Source organism: Geotrypetes seraphini, chromosome 2 (assembly GCF_902459505.1).
Source record: "Geotrypetes seraphini chromosome 2, aGeoSer1.1, whole genome shotgun sequence".
NCBI classification, from domain to species: Eukaryota; Metazoa; Chordata; class Amphibia; order Gymnophiona; family Dermophiidae; genus Geotrypetes; species Geotrypetes seraphini.
Genome location: NC_047085.1, coordinates 253,834,076 through 253,858,985, shown reverse-complemented (window position 1 = coordinate 253,858,985; position 24,910 = coordinate 253,834,076). Strand labels below are relative to the sequence as shown.

At 45.3% G+C, this 24,910-nt stretch overlaps 1 protein-coding gene across 3 annotated transcripts in view; it reads right to left on the bottom strand.

Moving 5' to 3' along the window:
* The window catches only part of RANGAP1 (Ran GTPase activating protein 1), a 220,637-nt gene that overhangs the window by 184,191 nt on the left and 11,536 nt on the right, over positions 1–24,910 (bottom strand). For all 3 annotated transcript variants that reach the window (XM_033929405.1, XM_033929406.1, XM_033929407.1), the window contains exon 2: positions 17,367–17,497. In XM_033929405.1, the coding sequence (XP_033785296.1) occupies positions 17,367–17,478 (112 nt within the window). In that variant the 5' untranslated portion in view covers positions 17,479–17,497. The remainder of the gene's footprint in view (positions 1–17,366; positions 17,498–24,910) is intronic.

Here is a 24,910-nt window from a genome sequence, read left to right as displayed (position 1 = left end):
GCCCTCAAGGAGGGACTTTGAGATCCCTGCACTAGAGGGATGCATCCGGCAGGGGCTCATATGCTTCTTTGCTCTAAGAAGAGTCATAACAACCTCCAAGTAATCTTACGAGTTAAGGCTGGGTGGCTCAAGTGCTCTGGAGTCTCCATAGGAACAGGACCATGGTTGAGAAAGCCAGGATGAACCGGCAGCCTGAGAGATCTGCCTCTTCAGAGGCGTACCAGATCCACATACCAAGGCTGACAGGGCCAATCCAGAGCTACCAGGATCATCAGCCCCTTTTGGCTCGCTATTCTGTGGATAACCCGACCAACCTTGACCCATGGTGGAAAATGTAGAACAGAAGTTTGGTACGCCAGGGCTGAACAAGGGCATGCAGCCTTGCGTTTCTCACTTCAGCTCTTCAACTTTATAATTGATCTGCCTTTGTATTCTTGGCTGTGGCCATGAGATCCATGTCCAGTCTTTTCCAGCACTGCACAATGAGGGCGAACGCCCTCTGGGACAGAGACCACGCCCCCTGACAGAGTCTGCCTGCTGAGAAAATCAGCCTGGACATTCTCTACTCCTGCCATGTGGGCAGCTGAGGGGGCTTGTAAGTGAATTTCACTTACTGGAACAAACTCTGTGCCTCCAGGCGTAGGGGGAGTGCTTCTCGTGCCACCTTGTTGGTTTACATAAGCTACTGCTGTGGCATTGTCCAAAAACACACTAACTGCCTTCCCTGTCAGGAAAGATTGCAACTCTTTCCAAGACAAACAAATGGCTCTCAGTTCCAGACGATTTATGGACCACTTGCTTTCTGATGGGGTCACCAAAGTAAGCTGCATTTTGCCCAATGACTAGGTAGCTGCATCTGCAGACAGTAGCGTTACAATGACTACCTGGAAAGAAGAGAGTCCTGCAGTGGTTGCATATAAGCTCTTGCCCAGAGAACAACGTCCAGGGAGGCTGTCATTGAGCCTAGCACCTGAAGGTAATGACAGGCTGTAGGGCTCGGTAATGCCAGGATATCTAAGATCTGCTTCCTGAGTTTCTGTTTGCATGGCACAAGAAGAAAGACATGGCCCTGCATCATGTTGAAGAGGACTCCCAGATATACCAAGCACTGAGTTGGCTGAAGATGACTTTTTCTGAAATTGACTAGCTAGCCAAGTTTCTGGAGGAGATTCATCACTTATTGCACCGCATGCTCGCCTTCCCGTTGTGAGAGGGCTCTAATCAGCCAATCACCCAGGTAAAGATGTACCTGGATGCCCATCTAACGTTGGTGAGCCTTTACAACCACCATCACCTTGGTAAACCTTGGTAAACTGAAAGGAAACACTACAAACTGGAAGTGTCACTGAAGGACGTGGAATCTTAGATATTTCTGTGATCCAGAAAGATGTGTATGTGAAGATACACCTTCATAAAGAGGCTAGAAATTCCCCCTGAAGCCACCACTGCTATAACAGAACAGACCACCTCCATGCGAAAGCTGGAGACCTTAAGTGCCTCGTTTTTAGACTTCAAGTCCAGAATGGGCCTTCAATCTTCTGTGCCTTTCTTGGGCACTATGAAATATATAGAGTATCTGCTTTAGACTGATTCTTCTTCAGGAACTGGTTCTATAGCATGAATTTTCAAGAATCACCGCCACTCGGACTCTGGTCTCCTTTTCTGGCCGGCCAGCTAGGGAATCCAGGAAGGTATCTGGAGGAGGCCAAGAAAACTCAATCTTGTGCGCCTAGCAAACAATGACCAGAACCCAACAATCTGATGAAATCTGTTCCCATTCCCTCCAGAAAGCATAGAGCCGTCCACCAATGTAAGGAGAGGTGGCCGTCGTTCTGGCGTCATTGTGGCTTTTTGGTGGCTGAGCCATCATTGGAACCCGAGGGTTGCTGGCGCCTGTAACTACCAAATCTGTCTGGACCCCTGGAAGAACCTCTGGAAGAGAAGCAGGAAGAGAACTGGCAGGATCTCCTGGAGGTACAAAAATTGTCTCTGCCGCCCCCTGTGGAACCATGGCCCCTGCTGTACGAGAGGGATTTGGGATATCAATCCACCACACTGGCCATGAGGTCACCCAAACCTTTGACAAAAAGCATCTGCCCCTTAAAGGATAATCTGCTGAGCGTGGTCTTTGAAACTGAGTCACCTGCCTACTGTCTGATCCAGAGCATCCAGCAGGCAGAAACAGAGTAAGCCAAAACTTTACTCCTCATGACTCTGATGATATCATAAAGAGCATCGGCCACATAGTGAAGTAGGCCGCTGTCTAGGCCTACCTCGAGATAGAGACCTCACACGCTATATACTGGTTTCAATCAATAAGTATATTTATTAGCAAATCAGTAACAGCTTACAAGAATAAATCATTCAGCATATAGAGTAACAGAATGTGATCTTCAGGCTTGAGGATCCACTGATGTCTGTTCTTCTTACTTCCGCTTACAGGCCTGTTTTTATACATTTTTTGGTGGTTAACACCACGTTGGTCTAAATCACATGATACATCTTTATTGGTTCTTTTCTTACACGTCATAACATAAGTAGATTTATTTATTGGTTTATACGCAATACGTCTGTTCAGTTTACCGTAAGGCCTATCCTTTTCCCGCAAATGCCCCTTTGATTTACCATATAAGCAATTCTGAGCCCCACCCCATCCCTGCCTCATTATCACAAGACACATCTTACTAAATGATATTCTTGAGAATTCTATTTCTGACCATGAGCTGTGTTCATCTTTTCACAATATCCTGCCAGGTGTGAGGCTCTGTTGCCATGCAAAAGAGCTAAGTCTTGCTTGCTTGTTTTCTTCTCATAAGTCTCGCTTAGCCCAGCAGCTAACTCAGCAGGGTATTTCCCAATCAGTATATGACAGCTGGCAAATGTATTAAGAAATGTCTTTAGATTGTTAATACTGATTTATTAGAGCAGGGGGATAAAAAAGGGGGTTTTCCTTCTTTGAGGTCTGGTTTCTTCACCTTTAGTATTATCCAAAGGACTTATTATTCTTCACCTGCATCATGCCAGGACTTTGTAAGTGTATTTTCCTTTATACCAGAGTTTTCCGTGATTTTCCTCTTCCTCTCAATAGTCCACTCCCTCCTTAATCATGTGGGGACAGGTGTCCAACAGCTCTGAGAGTGATTAGTCTGCAATCTGATATGACAGGCCCGTGCCATGAAAGAGACAGCTGCTGCAGCCTTGACACCCAAAGCCAGAACGTCAAACTGTTTTTTAAGGACCATAACCACCTTATGGTCTTGTGCATCCTTCAGCATCACTCCTCACTCACTAGGAAGAAAAGTATGCTTAGTCACTTATGCTACTATGGAGTCCACTTTCGGCTGCGAGAACTGCTGTTGGAAGTCTGGAGCTATAGGATACAGCCTAGACATAGCTTTGGCCACCCTTTAGAGAGCCTTCAGGCAACTCCCATTGGAAGTGAGTAAAGAGGCGATGTCTGGATGAGCACGAAGAAAGGTAGTCTGTGCATTAGTGCTACTCATAATAATAATAATAATAACTTTATTCTTCTATACCGCCACAATCTTGCGACTTCTAGGCGGTTTACAATCAAGGAAGCTGAACGTTCAGCGAGTTACAGTATGCAGATGATCAGAGGAAATACAGAGTGCAGAAATTTTAAGAAAGCAAAAATATAAATATACAGTTTGCTGAGTGAGAATATAGGTTATACAGTTTGCTAAGAAATTTCTGAGTGGACCTGTTAGGAAAAGGTAACGCATTTCAAAAAATAACAGATCACTAAGAGGTGGAGGGCTGCTGGGAATCGAGCTTCAACGCAGAAAAGGGTGTCAGAAATGACATATGAAATTGAAGCCAATTTGAAAAAGCAACATCATCATCACATTGATCCGCACCCACCCCTACCTCCTAACTACGAAAGGGATCCAAAATCATCCACAGACGTAATGGAGCCTTGAGACTTCCAATCATCCCAGTTCCACTCCGCAGGGTCACTGACACTAGGAGCCAGTATGGTATGAGGCAGAGACACCTGCTTGGATCATGAATCCATCTGAGGTGGAGCTGGCTCGCTCTACGGCAGTGCAGCATTTCCCAGGCCCGTTAAGTAGATGTTCCACAAAAAAAAAACACAAAAATCGGAAAAGCCTTGCACCAGAGACCCCTTCAAGACCCCAGGTTGGGGAATTAGGGCCTCCTCTGCCACCACACGCTTGCCTTTCGCCCCCTTGTTGCGTGTGGCCCCTGAATGGGATCTCTTTCCTGCGGACCAGGCTTTCTGGTGTTCCAGCGACATGGAAGACTGAATAAAGGCCGATCCCAAAGCTCCTGCTTCTTCCTCCGATACGCCACAGCAAGTAAAACACAGCCACTTCTCAGCTGGTAAATCTGCACACAAAAAATGCAGGAATTGGGGTTGACTGACTTGGGGCAGCCACTACAGATGGTTCTGAGGCAGAAAAAAGCACTTTGAGGGAGGAAAAAAAGTCACTAAAAATCCAAGATGGCTGCCACCAGAAAATTCACACCAAAAACGGCCCATTGAAGCTCAACAGAAAAATAAAATGTCAAAAAAGGGGGTTTGGAGGAGGGAGAATCTGACTCTAACCCCAGAAACCCTCAAATCTGCCTTTTCAGACCCCCACCCCGATTTTTCCAATAGGGAATTATGGGAGTATTTACTGTGACTTCTGGTGCCTGTCAGCTTACAGCAGCCTGCCTGCAAGGAAAGGATTTCTGCCTCAGAGAATACCAACAAGTCCGCCGTTGGAGATCTTCTGGCTGCCAGTTGGGCAGACCCTGACCATAGACTCCCACCCCAGAAAATCCACACGATGTGTCAGAGGTAGAAACTTCACAACCGGCTCCCTAATACCCACAGGATTGTTACACAGGGGCCCCAAAGCCTACACTCAAGCCTCTGATAAATCAGCAGGCGAGCCAGCTCCCATGGGAATAGACCCCGAGCTACAGAAGGAACACAAAGCAGGTTGACTCCACAGGTACTCCAAAAGGTTGGCCAGGGAGAAACAATCTAACTACACAGGACTGCATCCTTTTCCCGGCACACAGAAATATTGAGAACCAAAAGGAAAAATACCTGAAAAGAAAGCAGAGCAGATCAGAACACACATTCTGAGTTTGCTTGAGAAGGAAAAATTGAAGGGGGAGCTGTTCTCCACTGCAGAAAGGGAAGAGTTCAGAAGGTATTTTTTGAGTGACACCATTCTGCAGTTTCACGACTAATGGGAAGCAATGGCTATGGTACAGAATTCTATGCCAATAAATAGACATGGAATGCTGAACAGTAGGGTTATCTTACTCTTCTCACCAGTCTGCAGAAGGTAAATATACAGGTTTTCAACTCCCCCTTTTCTCCCAGAGTGCTCTGCTGCCTTCTTCAGTTTGTACTAAAGCAAGCTATAGCTGTACAAAGAGAAACATACAGAGGAGGGTCACAAGGAAACTCCCTGGAAACACATTTCTGTTCTGCTCTGAAAAATGTTTAATTCTTTAATTGGCAGATGGTGCAACAACTGCTTTACGTAACTTTTATTTATTTATAAATTTCAAATTAATTATCAAGCATTACAACTTGTACAGAAATAAATTAAACCCATAAACATGGTTCAATAAAGTTTTCACTTTAACAAAGCAACTAATAGTAAGAATATCAATAGCATAGGTCTAACTTTACTCAAGTCCTCAACTGAGATCCAAGATTAAATACTTAGCGAAAAACAAAGTAAACATACTATAAAGAACAAAGGCTTAATGCTGAAAGCAAAATGCATAAATCAATCTACGAGTTCATGATTTTCTTTCTCCAAACGGGAAAGTGACAGGAAAGTAGTTAATTGAAAAGGTTCAAAGAATACTTAGTTTGATGATGCACAATATACTTTCAGGGGTGTCGCAAGTAAAAGGCTGCCCCTAAAGCCAATACTCCTGGCTTAAGAAGAATAAATTTGGGAGGAAGTGACATCATCCTAGCGAATGGCTGCCTGAATTCAGAGCTCCGTAGGGGCAGTAGTGAAAAAGAGTGTTTTAGCTTTCCACGCGGCTTCGTTTTCGGCGCTAAGATCGCTAATCGGTTGCCGGGGGAATGGCAACGCGGAAGAAACTTGATAAATTCAAATATTTCAACGAGACCGGCGAAAAGGCGGCAGGTGAGGCGCAGGGAGGAGCGGGAGACATGGCCAAGATGGCGGCGGGGCCCGCGATACCGGCGGAGTCGGCTGAGGTTGGAGACGAGGAGCTTCCAGCGGAGCCTGGTGGGACAGCACACAAATCCTTTCATGCTTGGTTTAAGGAGCTGAAAGAAGAAATGGTTGGTGTCCGTGTCGATGTAAAAGCTGCCTTAGCAGAACTTCACGTGGATGTGGGGGAGCTGGGGGCCCGAGTATCGGCCTCAGAGGACCACGTGGAAACGCTGTCTGCATCGGTGACAGGGGTCAAAGAATCAACTGCTCGCCTCTCCTCTGAGCTGCAGGATTTACAGGCACAAGTAGAAGATCTGGAAAATAGATCGCGCCGATGTAACTTGAGATCTAAAGGAATACCGGAGGGGGAGGCGTACCGAGACTGCAAGCATGTGGTGAGAGAGTTTTGTCGCAGCCTGCTGGGAATGGATGGCGCTGAGGTACCCAATGAAATTCATCTTCAGAGGGCACATCGAAGCTTGGGTCCAGTGAGAGGCCCTGGTTACAAAGATATTATTGCCTGCTTTGCGGACTTTGCACTCAAAGAACGGGTCTTGCAGATGGCTAGGCACCACCCCTGTTTCCGTTGGAAGGAGCTGGAGGTGGGAGTATACCAAGATTTGGCGTGGTCTACACTGCAGAAGCGTAGAGCTTTTAAGGAGGTCACCCAAGCTCTGCGAGATGGGGGCCACAAATATCGCTGGCTTTTCCCCTTTGGGGTCTGGATTACAGTTAACGGAAGGTCTCGGAGAGTGTCTACTGTAATGGAAGCGTGGTCTGCTATGAAAGAGCTGGGGTGTGGGAACATTCCTGAGCCAGTGCCTGCGATGGAATCGGCTAGTACATCGGGACTACAAGGAGCTTGGTCCACGGTCTTGCGTTCTGGAAAGCGTGCAGCCAAACTGGGAACCTGACGTTTCTTCTATACTACTTCGCTGATTGATGGCCTGCACTGCTTGGCTGGGAGCTTCACTGAGTAGTGCGATGACTCCGGTCTTACGTTTGTTTTGGACTCTACATTTGTTGCTGTTTCTTACTGACATTCCTTGTTGTTGGATCTGTTCTACTTCTTGGTTTTGGTTTGAATTTAGGGGAAGCAGCTTGGGTTGGTCACCTGGGGTAACTTTCACTTTCTACGGACTGGCTGGTCCATCTTTGCGAGGGTCAGCTTCTGGTGGGGGTGGGGGAGGGGGGAACTTGGGGGGGAATACCTGTAAACTTTTAACTATAGGATCATGGAATGTGAATGGTTTGAACAGTCCGGGTAAACGGAGCATGGTATATCGTGAATTGAATAGATTAAAATGGGACATCTGTATGCTTCAAGAAACCCATTTGAGGCCCAGACATGTGGGGGTTTTGAGGTCCTCTCACTTTGAACATGTGTAGACCCATCAAAGTGCACAATCTGCTAAAAAAGTGGGAGGACTGGCAATTCTTATCCGCAAGGGTTTGGGTTTTACCGTTTTGCAGGTATATAGAGATACTGGGGGACGGTGCCTAGCTCTGCAGGGTACCTTGCAGGGCCGTCACATCACTGTGATTAATGTTTATGGTCCAAATGGGGGTCAAACAGCCTTTTATGGTTCTCTTAAGGAAGATTTGGTCAATTTTGTAGGGGAGTCAATATACTTGGGGGGGGATTTCAATGTTACGCCGGATGGGGTGTTTGATCACTCGCAGGGAGGATTTTGGCCGTCTTCCCAAGCTTCTCGCAAAGCTTTTCTTGCCTTGATGTCCTCCCTGGGCTTGATCGACGGCTGGCGTTTGCACCATCCTACTCAGCGGTCATATACACATTATTCCTCAGTTCACTGTTCATATGCTAGGATTGATAGTATTTGGACTCATCGTAATCAGTGGGGGGGAATACGGGCAGCTGAAATTGAAGCTATACATATCTCTGATCATGCTCCTGTCTGGATTGCTTGTGAGGGCTATTGGGATCGGGGGACTCATCGGGCCTTTTGGAGGCTTAATGAGTCATTGCTGAAGAATAGGGAGGTGACTAGAGAGGTAGAGAAGTCGATTACTAACTATTTGCAGGACAATGACAATGGCATGGTTGGGGACTCTATTTTGTGGGATGCCCTTAAAGCTGTACTTCGAGGGGTCTTTATTAAGTGGGGGGCCTGACTTAAGCGGAAGCGGGAGCACAGAGTAGTATCCCTTCGGGAGAGTTTGATTTCCCTGGGGAGACGACATCAGTGCTCTCATGACCCTGAGGTGTTGGCACAGCTTTCGAGAGTGCGACATGAGCTTTCTCTACTGCAGATGGAGGATATCGACTTTTATAGACTAAGACTGCGCCAGACAGTATATGAATATAGTAATAAAGCTGGCTCACGACTTGCTCGGTACATTAAATTGAAACAGGCCCGATCCGCTATTACACGGATTAGGGACATAGCGGGGAAGATACAGTGTACTGATGGAGCTATTAAGAAAGTTTTTCTTTCATTTTACACCAAATTATATAGGAGGGTGGAGGGGTTACAGCTGGACTCTATCACGGCGTTTCTAGATGAAAGTGACGTTGCCACACCTGGGGGACTCTGATATAACATATCTTAATAGTCCTATTTCCTTGGGGGAGGTACTAGGGGTTATTGCTGGTTTGAAATTGGGAAAATCCCCGGGTTTAGATGGGTATACCAATAGTTTTTATAAACAATATCGGGAAGTTCTAGCTCCTTTATTGGTCCGGGTTATTAATGGGGTGAGGGAAGGAAATGGGCTACCGCCCTCAATGGGAGACGCGGGTATTACTATATTGCATAAACCGGGGAGGGATTCTGCAAGTTGTGGTGCATATAGGCCCATTTCACTTTTGAACACCGATGCAAAAATTTTGGCAAAAGTTTTGGCCCTCCAGCTGGGGAAGTGCTTACCTCACCTGATTAATATGGATCAGTCCGGGTTTATTCAACGACGTCACGTTGGTGATAATATTCGAAGAACGTTGCATCTTATTTGGGAGACGCAGCAGACTTTGGATAAAGTAGCTCTCCTGGCAGTTGATGCGGAGAAAGCTTCTTATGGGACTTCTTATGGCAAGTCATGGAGAGGACGGGGTGTGGGGATTACTTTCTGGCATGGGTGCAGGCGTTTTATCGCTCTCCGAGAGCGACTATTAGAGTGAATGGGGGTTACACGGAGTTTTTCTCAATTAACAGGGGTACACGTCAGGGCTGCCCTCTCTCTCCCCTCTTCTGTTTGCGTTATCTATTGAGCCTTTGGCCATCCGCATACGAGAACATCCAATTTTGAGAGGAGTATGGATTGGGGCTCAAGAACACCGGCTTGCGCTATTTGCTGATGATGTTTTGCTATATGTGCGTGACCCAGAATTCTCTCTTCCGACCTTGTTAGGTATTTTTGATGAATATGGTCAGGTGTCCGGGTTTACAGTCAATCCGGATAAATCTGAATTGATGGGACTCACTTTGACTGCTGATGAGGAACGGGGGTTGTCCGGGATATTTCCGTTTCGTTGGGCTTCTGGGGCGCTTAAGTATTTGGGGATTTATATTTCTCGGGATCTTTCTCAGCTATATACTTTGAATTATACCCCCTTAATACGGCAGATTAGGGCGGATTTACAGCGGTGGTCTGGGATGTGGTTGTCTTGGTGGGGACGGATCGCGGTTATTAAAATGAATATTCTGCCTCGTTTATTATTTCTCTTTCAAACACTGCCTATTCCACTCCCTTCGGTGGTATTCAAAGAACTTCATGCCTTATTCTTTAGGTTTATTTGGAAGGGGAAACCGCCTCGGATTTCTCGCCAATGTATGTGGTTGCCTCGTGAGTCTGGGGGGAGGGCGATTCCCAATTTGTTCTGGTATTATAGGGCGGCGCAGTTGAGACTTTTGTTGGATTGGGATATAGCTGAACAAAAATGTGTAGTTCAATTGGAACAGCAACTAATGGGTAACCGGGTTTTACGATCCGTACTTTGGTCTTCTTTATCAGAATGGGTGGCTTTTAGAAATTTGAGTAATCCTATTTTGACTCATCTCTTGAAGTTATGGTGTGAGACGCGGAAGAGATGGGGAGCAGGGATGGTGCCTTCACTCTTGGGGGCGATGTGTGATGAACCTCTCTTTCCGGGGGGTAGAGAGAGCTCGGTTTTCTTGCGCTGGAAGCGTTTGGGGATCAGGACATTCTCAGATGTCCTCCATAAGGGGATCTTGGTATCCTTTGAGGCTTTTCAGAAGAGTAATGCTCTGCCTCGGGGGGATTTTTTGGCTTACTCTCAATCCAGACATTTCATTCTATCGCAGGGCTGGTCTGGGGAATCGATTAAATCGATGGCTCCCTTAGAACATCTGTGGCTCACACTTCGCAATCTGCCCAAACCCATTTCAGTTCTCTATCAATACTTTCGGGGCTCGGTTAACTTTCATCCTAAATATAAAGACACATGGGAACGGGACTTGGGGTGTTCTTTTTCGGAGAGGGAATGGAACCAACTTTGTGTTGAAGTGGGTAAGGCTTCCTCTTGTGTTCTTATACAGGAGAACGCCTACAAGGTACTTACCAGGTGGTATTATATGCCAGCTAGGTTAAAGAAAATGTTTCCAGGGTCTTCTGTACAGTGTTGGAGGTGTGGGGGCGCTGTGGGCACATTTTTGCATATATGATGGGATTGTCTTCCTTTGCAAATTTTTTGGAAACGTATTGTTGGTTGTTTATCCCAATTATTACAAATTGTGCTCCCATTGGTGCCAACGGAATGTTTATTGGGCTTCCATAATGTGTGTGAACATGCTTGGCAAACTAAACTCCGCCGTTGGGGTCTGGCTGCGGCTAAATGTTTAATTGCTAATCATTAGAAAAGATCTGAGGCACCTGCTATGCTAGACTGGTCTCTGAAATTTCATCAAATATGTACCATGGAACTTTCCATTGCCAAACGGCATGGCCACTATTTTACGTCTATTCGAACTTGGACTGTTATTATGGACAAAATTGATACTTTGGTTTAAATTTACGGGGGCTGGGGGACTTTGGGGGATTGTGGTTGTGGGGATAACTGCCTGAAGGAACAACAGGGAGTTGTCCACTTTGGATGTTATAGCTTATTTGGGAGGGGTGGGGGGTACTGGGGACTCAAAGCAGGGGATATCTATTTATCGAGGATGTTGTCTTCTTGATTTTTTGTGATTTCTGATTCTGCTGTTTTCTGTTTGTTTCATATTGTGGAGAGATTGAGATTGGATATCCACATATTGCTTGTATAACTTAAAACTTTTAATAAAGATTTTCAAGTTAAAAAAAAAAAAAGAAGAATAAATTCACGCCTACACTTCTGCGTCTCACGTGACAAATCAGGAAACATTTGAATTTTATAGCCAAGAAATTCTTTCTGCCTATTCTTAAAAAACAGTCTCAAAATCCATGCTTTATCGGGTTGAAGAGCTACCGATATAATCAATGTTGCAGGAATTGCAATATCTTTATCTGATGTCTCAAGCAGTACTGAATGTATACCAAACAAATTGAATATAGATTTTAGTAGCTGGACATCGTTCACACCACATTTAACAAAGACCTTCAGGCTACACACTCTCAATAACACAACATGTGAAAAATAATGTAGACATAAAACAACGGAGAAAAATGAACCTCAATTGTGAGAGGCCAGGACTACACAAGTGCCTGAACCAATTCACATCATCACGGGTTCATAAAAAAAACTCCGTGTACATTTATATAATTCTCATTCATGCGTTTTGTCAAAAACTCTTTTTTCTCTTTTTCAAACTTTTTTGTGTGTGAGCCCAGTCAATAGTATTACTAATCTATTTTTCAGTGTGAACCGGAACCAAGCTAACTAAAAAATTTTTTATGAGGGCAACAGCTCAACTTCACAGGTGTAAGTAATTGTAGAAGCCTGAAAATACTGCCAACAATAAGAGCAAAAAACGTTCACTCATCTGAAAAAAAGATGGTTCTAACGATTCTTCAGGTCGTGTCCCAACAGAAAAGTCCTTCTGTTTCTCCTACAAGGCTACTTCAGGGGAGTATTACATTATCCAGAATTTTCACCTCTACCAATATAGTTCATATAAAGCTGGCTCCTCTCCAAAATGGTTCCAGAACCATTTTGGAGAGGAGCCAGCTTTATATGGACTATATTGGTAGAGGTGAAAATTCTGGATAATGTAATACTCCCCTGAAGTAGCCTTGTAGGAGAAACAGAAGGACTTTTCTGTTGGGACACGACCTGAAGAATCGTTAGAACCATCTTTTTTTCAGATGAGTGAACGTTTTTTGCTCTTATTGTTGGCAGTATTTTCAGGCTTCTACAATTACTTACACCTGTGAAGTTGAGCTGTTGCCCTCATAAAAAATTTTTTAGTTAGCTTGGTTCCGGTTCACACTGAAAAATAGATTAGTAATACTATTGACTGGGCTCACACACAAAAAAGTTTGAAAAAGAGAAAAAAGAGTTTTTGACAAAACGCATGAATGAGAATTATATAAATGTACACGGAGTTTTTTTATGAACCCGTGATGATGTGAATTGGTTCAGGCACTTGTGTAGTCCTGGCCTCTCACAATTGAGGTTCATTTTTCTCCGTTGTTTTATGTCTACATTATTTTTCACATGTTGTGTTATTGAGAGTGTGTAGCCTGAAGGTCTTTGTTAAATGTGGTGTGAACGATGTCCAGCTACTAAAATCTATATTCAATTTGATTGGTATACATTCTGATTTATTCAATTGAATCTCCTGTTATATTTAGTTGTCAAGCAGTACTGAGACATCTATTACTTCTTGATTGGTAGCTTTTGGAATCTGAACTTGACTTCTGGAGGGTAAATGGTAAACCTGCGAAAAAGGAGGCAAATGTTCCTCTGATACTCCCAAAATTTCCTGAAGATAATTTTTAATCATTTCCCTTGCTTTACTTAACTTGATGTTGAACGAGAGCAACAGTGACAAGTAACAGGCATTTGGAAATGCAGATCTCCCATAAGAACCATAGAAGATGCATGTTGCTTCTAAGCAACAATGCCAAATAAAGGGTTAATAAACAATGTTAATCTTGCAAATGAAACCACAAAACCATGAAATTGCTTAACAGTGAGAAACGTTTATGGAGCTCAAGCACTCCCCACTATAATTCTGCAAATTATACTCTATACTCCTGCAGTCAAGTCTGCCAAAGAAAATTCTTTGGCTATAAATTGACAACTCTGTATAAAACAGTATTGTAGGGCTATGTCTGCACTATCATTTTTAGGCTTTTGGGCCTAGTGATGCCAAGATTCATTTTCACTACTGTCAGCACATCTTGGAATTTTACATGCTGCTTGTCTGTCAGCCAGGCCATCTTACCAACAGGGGCCCCTCACTTCCAGAGGAATTTGAGATAAGAAAGTCTCCAGCTTGGGACTGTAAAAGCCAGCGCCAGGCACCCTTATTTCTCTAGGGCAATTTATGTTGACATCGGACATTGGCTACAGACTGCTGGACGTTTGGTATGTGAACAGCTAATGCCCTGGTAACTTAGACACCGATTGGCCAGATACATCAGTGGCGGGAAGGAGAGGAAAGCAGAACAAAGGGCTTAGGCAGTAGGAGACAGAATTCATGAGGAGCTGGAGGAGGAAACTTCAAGATTGTGCAGGAGAGAACTTTGGAGCTGGAGTAAAGTTACTAAGACAGTCAGGAGAAGAGCCTATGTTAGACTGATGTGCCTTCCTGGGCTGTCCTGAAACAGGTTCAAGAACAGTCTCCTTGCGTCTTTCTGCCCCAGAAAGGAAAAGAGGGAGACTTCCCCCAGCCACAGCAGAACTTTGCCTCTGGCAACTAAAGGACTGACAGCTGTTTGTGCTGGCTTCCAACATTCCAAGAACCGATATCTGTGGCATGCCATAATCAGTCACCAACCTACGGAATAGAGAAGACTGGCTCACTGCCCGGGAGAGAGAATCATGTTGGAGAAGCCCCTCCTTGTAAATGGTGAGTATGTATATCCTTCTACAGCTCAGCGGATTAGATAGATGGCAGTGTTCTTGCCTTGGGTAGGTTTATAAGATTTGGTGATAGGTTCAGTGCTAAATCCAAGCTGCGTTTTCCTCTCTCTTAGTAACCTAGTTTCTTTGAGCCTTTGAACTGCTCATGACAGAAAGTTGAGCAGCAGAGGTCTGCTGGGTTTCCAGCTTTAATCCCTGCAAAAATTCAGTAATAATCTCCATCAAAACCACCAGTTTCAAAAGGCACACTATCAGGTCACCCCCTGGTCCAGAGCTACCACATACTCATGGATGGTGGCCCCTGCCTGAGACCCTGAATCTTCTAAAAGTGCAGATTTATTTTGAAATAGTAAAGGCATGGATTTGGACCCCCAGTCCACCCAATCCTTTTCTGACTAGACCTCTGGTTCCTGCAAGTGACTCTTTAATGGTGGGACCATGCTCTGGGAGGGAACACCAGCGAGATCCCAGTTGGAGATCCCAGATAGGCTTTGAACATAAGGCTCACAAAATCAGGGGTAAAGCTCTTAACAGGATGCCCCTGGGACCCCTGCAGGAACTCCCCTTGTCTCCTTGTGGGCTCAGAGGCAACTGCGCGCTTAGCTGAAGATGCTGAATCAGTGTCCGAGGGCTCTAGAAGAGACTTTTGATCCATAAATTGAGCCATCTGTGATTTCATCGCACTAGAGCAGGGGTGTCAAATGTTGGTCCTCGAGGGCCGCAACCCAGTCAGGTTTTCAGGATTTCCCCAATGAATATGCACAAGATCTATTTGCATGCACTGCTTTCATTGTATGCTAATAGATCTCATGCATATTCATTGGGGAAATCCTGAAAACCCGACTGGATTGCAGCCCTTGAGAACAGACATTTGACACCCCTGCTCTAGACAGGCCAGAGGGGGCTAAGTCCTCGTGGCACATGAACCATGGACGCTCCTCAGCCGGCCATCCAGTGCAAATCTGGCATGAATCAGAGGTAAAACAATCTGAAGAGTCCATCTGAACCAATTTTAATCAAAATCATGGTATTTTGAGGCAGATAGAGGCTTTTAAAATCAAATCAGAAAATCCAAAATGGCCACTGTGGCAGTGTTTTGGCACCAAGAAACAGCCCAGAAGAGCTGAATAAAAGTTCAAAAAATTCAGGAAAGGAGGTTTTGAATGTAGGGAACCTAAATCCTATCCACTACCATATACATAAGATTGCAAGCAAAAGGAACAGTAATTACTATACAGACACTCTGCTCTCATTTAAACTGGGGAAAAAAAGCCTCAGAATTCCATCAGAGAAAGTTAACCTTCCACATGAAAAGGTAAATTAACATCACAGGCAAAAAAAACCCCAAAAACCCTGTAGTATTTATCTCACACAACACAATGCGCTTTCAAATGTTCACATCAATTTCACATTTTAGCGATGTATAAATGCTCATATCAGTTTGTTAAAAAAGCTTAACTCTGCGCACCTCCCTATATGGAACAATCCTTATCCATTAATATTGAAAATTAGTCAAACTTATCTTCCCAACTGCAGTAAACAGCAAGACATGGTCCTTTGACAGTGGCCAGTGTTTCGCCAACAGGCTGCTTCAGGATTTTAAGAGACCAAATTTATTGCTGGTATGACTTTATTCTGGCAATAAATTTGGTCTCTTAAAATCCCGATATGAAGGCTTATACATCGCTAAGTGTGTGAAATTGTATTGTATTGTGCGAGATACATGCTGAAGTTTTATTTGCCTGTGACGTTAATTTACTCTTTCAAGTCAGAGGATAACTTCCCCTGATGGGGTTCTGAGACTTTTTTTCTCCAGTTTAAACAAGAGCAGAGTGTCTGTAGAATAATTACTGTTCCTTTTGCACTCAGCCTTATGTATATGGTAATGGATGATTAAGGCAATTAGGAGTTTTAGATGACCTAAATCCTATCCCCAGGAACGCCCAAAAATGCAATTAGAGATACCCCCCTCCCCCCCTGATGTCTCCCATAGACTTTAATGGGTTGTTCTCACAGTTCTGCTGGTGTTGTGCCTGCTTCAGCTAAAACTGCGACTGGAAAATGGAGAAGACAAGCACGTAAAATTAATCTGGATGCTTGTTTATTCAGGCTGCCTGTCAGACCATGCAGGAGCCTGAAACCCCAGCCACATCGTCGGGTATGGGGAAACACAGCCAGCTCCCATTAAAGTCTTCAGGACTGACATGGGGCCACACAGCCTGCGTTCAAGCTCTGGTAATAACCAGAAGCAAGCCTTGCTGCCAGGGGAATAGACCCCGATATACCAAAAGCGCTACTGCAGGATGGCCAGACAGGTACTCTGCTAGGACAATGTGTCTTCTCCCAAGTAGAGCTGCCCCAGAATAACTGGGGATCTCTGATTCAAATTCAGATTAAAAAATAAATCAAGATCAGACCGACACCTTCAACTCACAAGTAGAAAACTGAGGAGCTAGAGAACAGCCGTGGACTGAAGGAAGCAGGGCCAAAAAATGTAGATGCCTTCTACACAACTCGAGGTAAATAGCCCACTGGTTCAAGACTCGTATGCCTTTCACACTAGAATTGTCTATTGCCTATGTTTGACTTATTCTTGCTGTACACGCTTTGAGTGAATTCATTCAAAAAGGTCGTAAATAAATTCTAATAAATAAAATAAGGAGATACTTTGGTGGAGTCACTACTGTTAAAGCACTGTGTCAGACTCCCATTGCCACTTCCAGTGGAAGAGTGCTAGAGCAGCTGCAAGTAGGTAAGCCAATGCTAGGGAGTAACTCTGCAATATTTTCTCATAATTCTGACTAGGCAGTTAATTTCCCTGTAACTTTTTTATATTATTTGTGACCAGGTAGTCACTACCTTACACTTATCTTTTTCTTATTCTTTCTGTATCCTATCCTTGTTCCTATCCTGCTTGTTTTTCCCTTAAGATATTGTAAACCTTTCCTGCCCTTTTTGTCCTCGTGTGTCTAGTTTGGTTAATTTGTTTGTGGACATTCTGTTTTTATTTCAAATATTGCCCACTGTTTTTATTTATTGTACACGGTTTTGATTTGACTTTTTTGTTAAAAAATGGTGGTATATCACATAAAATAACTGTAAATAACTATATAACTGATATAACCTTTACCATTCTCTTGACAAAGAAGGAACCCAGAATCACACACACACACAAAGATATTGGTTCTCACCATCTTCTGCTGTGTTGAGCTTCAAACTCTTGCCTTTAAAGCTCAGCTCTCCACCTCCAACCTTGGCTTTAGCAAGAGACTCTACAAGCTTTGCAATATCCTCAGAAGCCATTTTTGTGCTACTTGCTGACCTGGAAAAAAAGCACAGCTTTTTACAACCTAGTGACTGCAGAGCCAAGCTGTTTTCTAACATCCGACAAGAACTTTGCAAAATTTGATAGGAATATTACAAATACATTTCAAAATATAGCATTACCACAGGAAAAGAACTCTGCAATTTTGACAGACAATACTGTAAAAACATTTAGTATAAAAATACAGGTACCATTTTGGGGCCATCCTGGTGCACAGAGGAATCTTAATTTAATTACTGGCAACAGTTAGAACATCCCTATGTAGAAGAGCTCAGCTCTCAGATAAAGGCAACACCAGATCTAGAACTCATGAGTGCAGAGAACCTGGGGCATATCCCCCACTTTCTCCAAGCGTTCAAATGTATTCATTATTTGAACCATACCCACTAAATACGGTCTGGGCAGCTTGCAACATTTTGTAACTACAGTACTATAAAACAGTTGAAGAGTTCTTTATACCATGAGGGGGGGGGGGAAAAAACTCTTAAGTACGAGTGAACACTCATGATATCAGATCCCAAACTTTATATCAAGTGAGCTGGAAGTCCAAAAGACCAGAAGAAAAACTATCACATCAAGTGTGTCTGTGCATGGCCGTTTGGAGGAGGATGGGCAGGGGAGGGCTTCAATGGCTGGGAGGGTGTAGATGGGCTGGAGTAAGTCTTAACAGAGATTTCGGCAGTTGGAACCCAAGCACAGTACTGGGTAAAGCTTTGGATTCTCGCCCAGAAATAGCTAAGAAGAAAAAAAAAAAAAAAATTTAAATTGAATCAGGTTGGGCAGACTGGATGGACCTTTCGGGTCTTTATCTGCCATCATCTACTATGTTACTATGTATCACTTTTTCCCATTACTTAAACTACAGTAGTTCATAATACGAGGAAGCTTTGTGCAGCCAACAAGACATTCCAGCTTTGAAGGCAACTTGTGATGCTGAGAAAATGCTTAAATCAAGTGAAGTTTGTTTTTAATGCATCAGGGATGTATACGAAGGGATTGGGTTGCTTTTTATTAGCAGCCATTCAAGCTCTATACGAGAGCCCCAGTGTACAGTGGTCAGGGAGGTGTGTTTTGACAAGGGACATGCCTTGTCCTTTCCCTCTGCTTTTTCTGATCATTGTTAGAACCCCTTTTGCAGAGCTTGAGAAATTAGGGAGAGGCTTCAAAGGGGTTGGGGTGGATAGACACATTTGTTTAGCTTTTGCTGCTGATCCTGACCCATCCAGTGTCATTATTAGTAAGGATAGTGAATCTGATATGCTTGGGAGCATGTCAGGGCTGACACTAAAGAGAAGAGAGAGCTTAATTTGAATAAAGAGCAGTTTATCACCAAAGTGATATCACCAGAAATTTTCCTTTAAATTTGGTGGGAAAGTCAGTGAGTTATTGATCCTGGTGAGCTGGACGAGTAGCCTAATGGTTAGTGCAGTGGGCTGAGAACCTGAGGAATTGGGTTTGATTCCCATTGTGATTCCTTATCTACCTGGTAAGGGTAGACTGGATGGGCCATTTGGTCTTTATTTGCCATCATGTTTCTATGTTTAACTTACCCAGATTGTCAGCCACTCGGGACAGAGAGAGAGTGTACAGTATATACTTGAATATAAGTCGATCCGAATATAAGTCAAGACCCCATTTCCCCCCCCCCCAAAAAAAAGGAGGAAAAATTGTTGACTCGAATATAAGTTGGTTAGCTTAATATTCAAGTGCCCTGCCCTGTCAGGCTCTGTACCCAGCACCCTTCCCTCCCTCCCCTGTCAGGCATTGCACCCAGCCCCCTTCCTTCCTCCCCTCCCCTGTCAGGCATTGCACCCAACCCCTTTCCTTCCCTCCCTCCTTCCCTGTCAGGCACTGCACTCAGCTCCCATCCTGTCAGGCATTGCACACAGCCCCCTTCCTTCCTTCCCTCCCTATCTCCCCTGTCAGACTCTGCACCCAGCACCCTTCCTTCCCTCCCTCCCCCATCAGACTCTTCACCCTCCCTACCTCCGCACCTTGCTGCCCTCCCTGCTGCCGCCATGCACCCTGCCGCCCTCCTTGTCCTAAACTCATGCTCATATCTCTACTGATGATCGTCGGTGGAGGTGCAGTGGGCAGGAGCGAACTTTCCAAATTCCTGCCCGCTGTTAACTGGCTGCTATGTCTGATCGCCGGTGGAGGTGCAGCGGGCAGGAGCAAACTTTCCAAGTTCCTGCCCCGCTGTTAACTGGCTACAGTGTCTTCGGCCGCTGAGAAGCATGAGTAGGCACGCGATTTTGCGCTGATGCTCAGTGCTGAATGGCTTCCTTAATGGTTCCCACGAGACGTAAGTAGGCAAAGCGTTGACCCAATGCTTGAGATATGATGTAAAGACAAAACTGTAATTTAAAATCCTATTTGTCATCATAGATTTTGATACAGCCTATGGCCAAACTTGTCCATGGTCCCGCCCTCTCAGCCAGGAGGGATGGTGGCATAAACCTTGGCAGGATTGGTTCTTTTTAAAGAAAACTCCACGAGAAGAGATTGATGGGATAGTTGAGACTTCTCAAATCCCTTACAATGGACCATCTTATATCAAGATTCCAGCTTTGCTGGCACAGCAGGAATGGAATATGGTGTATCTAGGTTCCTCTTGAAAGTTTGAGAAAGAATGCCATTCATGGGTAATTTGAGAGAATCACTAGGAGAATTAGGCATACCCAGCTCTTCTAAATACTCCTTAGAGTATTTGGAATCAGACTCCAAGGTAGTATTGAGATCTTTACTCATTTGACATAAGAACTTAGAATAGGAAGCTGGGTCAGAAGAGGAGTGACCTTGTTGAGGTGAAGGTGAATGAGAACCCCTTGAGGTACCCTTTACAGCAGAGAAAGAAGGGGAAGCCTCGCTGGAATATTGGTACCGCAGATCTGAATCCATAGGCAAAGATGAAGATGAAAAACCACTTCTAGAACGAGTGGGAGAAGCAGAATGTTTTCATTTTGAAGAACCAGCTGGTGAAGAAAACCTCGCAGGAGAGGAACTCGACTGACGAGAGACCTGTGGTGTCTGAATATGAAGTTCCACAACAGATTTCGTCGAGAATGGAGTTGGTGGCCTCGAGGAATCTTGATGCCTCGATGAACAAGGTCTGCCTCTGGAAGTTGAACGAAATTGAGACACTTGCAAGGACTCAACTCCTTATATAGTGTGTTCAGATTGACCTTGAGGCACTCTCAAGGATTCGACTCCTTGAATAGAGTGATCAGGTTGGACTCGAGGCACTCTCACAAGGACTCGACTGTTTAATACTGCTGAGTGCTCAGGCAGGACTGCAGGAAGCAGGGTCGAGGCAGGAATCAATTTGGCAAACATGTTACCAAACTCCTGATGCAGAATGGTCTCCAACATATTCTGCAAAGCCGGCATCGAGACCACTGGAGCTGGTGCAATTGGTGTGGCTATAGTCTCCGAGGAAAAAGACCTCGAGGATGAGTGCTTCCTCAATTTAGAGATCCGCTTCTTGGGAAGCCTCGAAGCAACAGATCCCATTGAGCTCGCTGTTGGGAGTGGACTGTGACTCCTGAAGGGCTGGCTTCGATAGCTTATCTGTTGGAGACACTGAGGAGAGCGGCCCCTCGGGGGACGATTTTGCAGATTTCCCCAAAGATGAGGACTTCCCCATCGAGGGAGGCTTTAGCGAGGTCGAGGCTTTAAGTCTCACAGAAGACATCGGCACATTGCAGGTCGAGGCCGAGGTTGGAATTGAGGGTTTTGGAGGAAGATCCATGGCTCCGAAGATCTTTTCAATTTGAACTCGACGGTGTTTAAGGACTCGATTCTAAAGTGTAGCACAGAGGGCGCACGACTCCAGAAGATGATCAGGTCCTAAACACTGAAAACAACACTTATGTGGGTCAGTGAGAGACATTGCGCGGACACCGACTATACTTCTTGAACCCTGTGGCCGGCTGAGACACTGAATGGAAAACGGCCATGGATACATTGAAGCCCCTATGCTGAGGCTGCGGAAAAGGCCCCACCGTGACATGACCGAACAAATTAAGGAAAGACTTTTTTTTTACGCGCACTGCAGCGACTGTGAAAAAAAAAAATAAACTAACATGAGCCGCAGCAATGAGAAGGTACGGTTTTTTGAACTAAATCTCAGCTTCGCGGAAAACTTAGAACTGAGGAGACATGTGCCCTACGTCGGGTGGGAAGGCACTCGCGCAGGCACTCGCCCATGTGGTGCAGCAGTCGCGAACTTTCCAAAAGTTCTTCAAGCAAGTCTGCTTGTGAAGCTGCCCGCATTGGGGCTCCCTGGTTCACGTCACCCATATGTTGAGAATATGCGGCCTGCTTGTCCTAGGATAATTCCTAATTTGCATGAAAAATGCAGCTGTCAGCGCTGCCGTCAAAAAGAGAAACCCCAAAACAAAAACAGCTGCATCATAACACCTCTAACCCTCCTGCAGCAGGAGAGATTCCCACTCTTGCCTGCTGCACTAACCACTGACCACAATCCAACCACCCCCCTGGCAGCAGGAGAGATGCCCATTCTCTCCTGCTTCACTAACTACCCACCACGACCCAAGTAACCCCCCTCCCCCACCCCCTCCCCCTTACCTCAATTGGAGAGCTGGAGGAACCTGTACACCCTCATCGGAGCTGCTCCTGCATCGTCTAAATGCGAATTTCCCTCCTCATTGCATCTTGGTATGCATCGGGGAAGGGCTTGAGGCTCTGACTGGCCCAGGTTGTTTAAGGCCCCTTCTAAGGGAGGGTCTTTTAAAAATCTGGGCCAATCAGAGTCTCAGGCCCCTCCCCGGATGCATTGTGAAGTGTCCTAAGGCTCTGATTGGCCTGGATACCCCATAGAAGGGGCTTAAAGCATCCGGGACAATCAGAGCCTTAGGATCCTTCACGATGCATCCGGAGAGGGGCCTTAGGCTCTGATTGGACCAGGTTGTTTTAATATATTTATTAGTTATTTTATTGTAAACCATTTAGATAACCCTTTAATAGACGGTATATCAAATACCTAATAAACTTGAGAGGGTGTCGTGAGCTGGGGGGATGTCAGGACCTACACAGACGCCTCTGAGAGGAAAAGGTATGAAGTGGGGAGGTATGTGGGGTGTCGGGAGGGGGGATGTCAGGGGAGGACAAGGAGTCTGCTTTCACAGGACCGTCAGCTTGTTTTAGAAATTAATGCCATCAAGGAATTGGCCTATGTGGGACCATTCCGATGCCGTTTGGGAGCCAAACACTGTTAATGTTAAGATGCCCTTAATTGGTAGTGAAGAATGATTAGGTAAGACAATTGACAGGAAGATCCTACCAATTGTCAGGATCCCGGACCCTAGATAGGTCAGTTCGCAGAGGCCAGAGGTGCCTCACCCCACATCCTGAAAAGGGGCTGATCCATAGAGGAGCTGAGGACAAGGCCTTAGGAGGTGCCACTCTCCCCCTCCAGAAGGGGAGCTGGTCCATAGATAGAGCTTATCCCGAGATTAAACCGAGCCAAACAAGCATAAAGTGCCATGCACTACTGCAGATCCAAAAATGTGAAAGGCAGTGCCACCTAAAAGGTGCTAGAGACAGAAAAACAGAACCCAGTGTTCCTGCAGCTTTTGGCAGGAAGCCAATATTCCATGGGAAGTTGATGTCTGTGATCGTTATGACTGCCAGCCTTAACGTGGGACACAGGCAGGAACAAAGGCATAAGGTAGAAAGATGCTAGCCTAGAAACAGTCTGGATAACAACGGAGGGGAAAAAAAGGAAGTTCCCTTCCCTCTCACTGAACACACTACTGCAGAAGCTGCCTCAAAGTGCTTTAATCATATACATTATCCCCGCAGAAGTACAAACTCCAGGATTGCCTCCCTTTGTTGGTTTGGGGGGGGGGAGTTTTAATGCCACACGGGCAGAACAAAGGGTCAGACCCTAAAAAAAAGTTGAACTGAAGGGACTGGAGTCTCCCCGCAACCTAGGGGAGAAGATAACCGCCTCTCCCCTGGTTCTATCTAGAGGTCTGCACGGGAATGGAGATCGCGGGAATCCCATGGGTCCCGCAGGAGTCCCGCAGGAACCCCCCCCTAATCCACGGGACTCCCATGGGGACCCCCCTCGAGCCAACGGGACTACCATGGGGATGTAAGGCTTTGGAAGCAGGGTTCGTCTATATAATAGTAAAAGAGGGGATTTATAAGTTAATTACCTGAACAGAAAACAAAAAAAGGGTTCCACCAAAGAGATTCCACAAGGAAAACAACAGCGCAAACACAAAAGACACTGTGGAATTGATGATCCTGTCAGAAGTAATTGCTGCTTTTTATGGGGACGGGCGGGGATGGGTGGGGACGGAGAGGATACTGGCGGGGACGGGTGGAATTTCTGTCCCCACGCAACTCTCTAGTTCCATCTGTGAGAAGGAAACAAAAAACAGATGGCAGAGTGTAGCAAAGAAAACATACTCAAGTCTTAGGGCTCCTTTTACAAACCCGCGCTAGCGGGGTTAACGCGTGCAACTTTTCATCACGCGCTAACCCCCGCGTTGGCCAAAAACTACCGCCTGCTCAAGAGGAAGCGGTAGCAGCTAGCGCGTCCGGTGGTTTAGCGCACGCTATTACGTGCATTAAACCGCTAGCGCGCCTTTGTAAAAGTAGCCCTTAGAGTTAAAGCACAACCATATGTTGCTGCATTGATTCCTGTGAATGCCCCAGACCACAGCACTCCCATTGGGTTTGCATGTTCAGTTCCCTTTTTTTTCAGTGAGGAAGGAGTTGTGGAGTGTGAGGAGGGAGTTGCAGTGCAGGGCAAACACCATATGGGGTCCAGGGGACGGGTAGGAAAATGGCACCACCAGCTATACCCAGAGAGGAACCCAGGAGGACTAATCCCCTCACTCAGCTGAGTCAGCATGGCCAAAACAGGAGCATAAGCAAGCCTAGCAGAGTCAGACTGAGCTACCGTTTGCAGGCCACTCATCATACAGATGAAGCCAGGGGCAGGAGAGAGACCATCCATCCTCCTGCAGAGATACAGAATATTGAATTACCAGTGAATATTGAATTACCAGTGAATATTGAATTACCAGTGAATATTCCATCCTATATGACTGAGCTCAGTTCTGGTGCTCTCTATCTCTGCCTGATGGTAGAGGAAACAACATACTTATTTCTTAATTCATCTGCTGTTGCTGAAAAGGAAGAGGGGATTTGAAAAATTTTGAGGATTTAGGGAAAAAAAATCTGGAAAAATCCAAGATGGCTACCACCAGTATTTTGATGCCAAAAAACAGCTATAAAACCCTCATGAGACTCTAAAAACCAGAACAGACCACCACTGATGCCTAACAGCCTGGGCTCAAGTTCCTGACCAAGTCAAGGATGCGAACAAAGTGCTGGGGGCATGAAACCCTGAGCTCCAGAAATCCTCAGCAG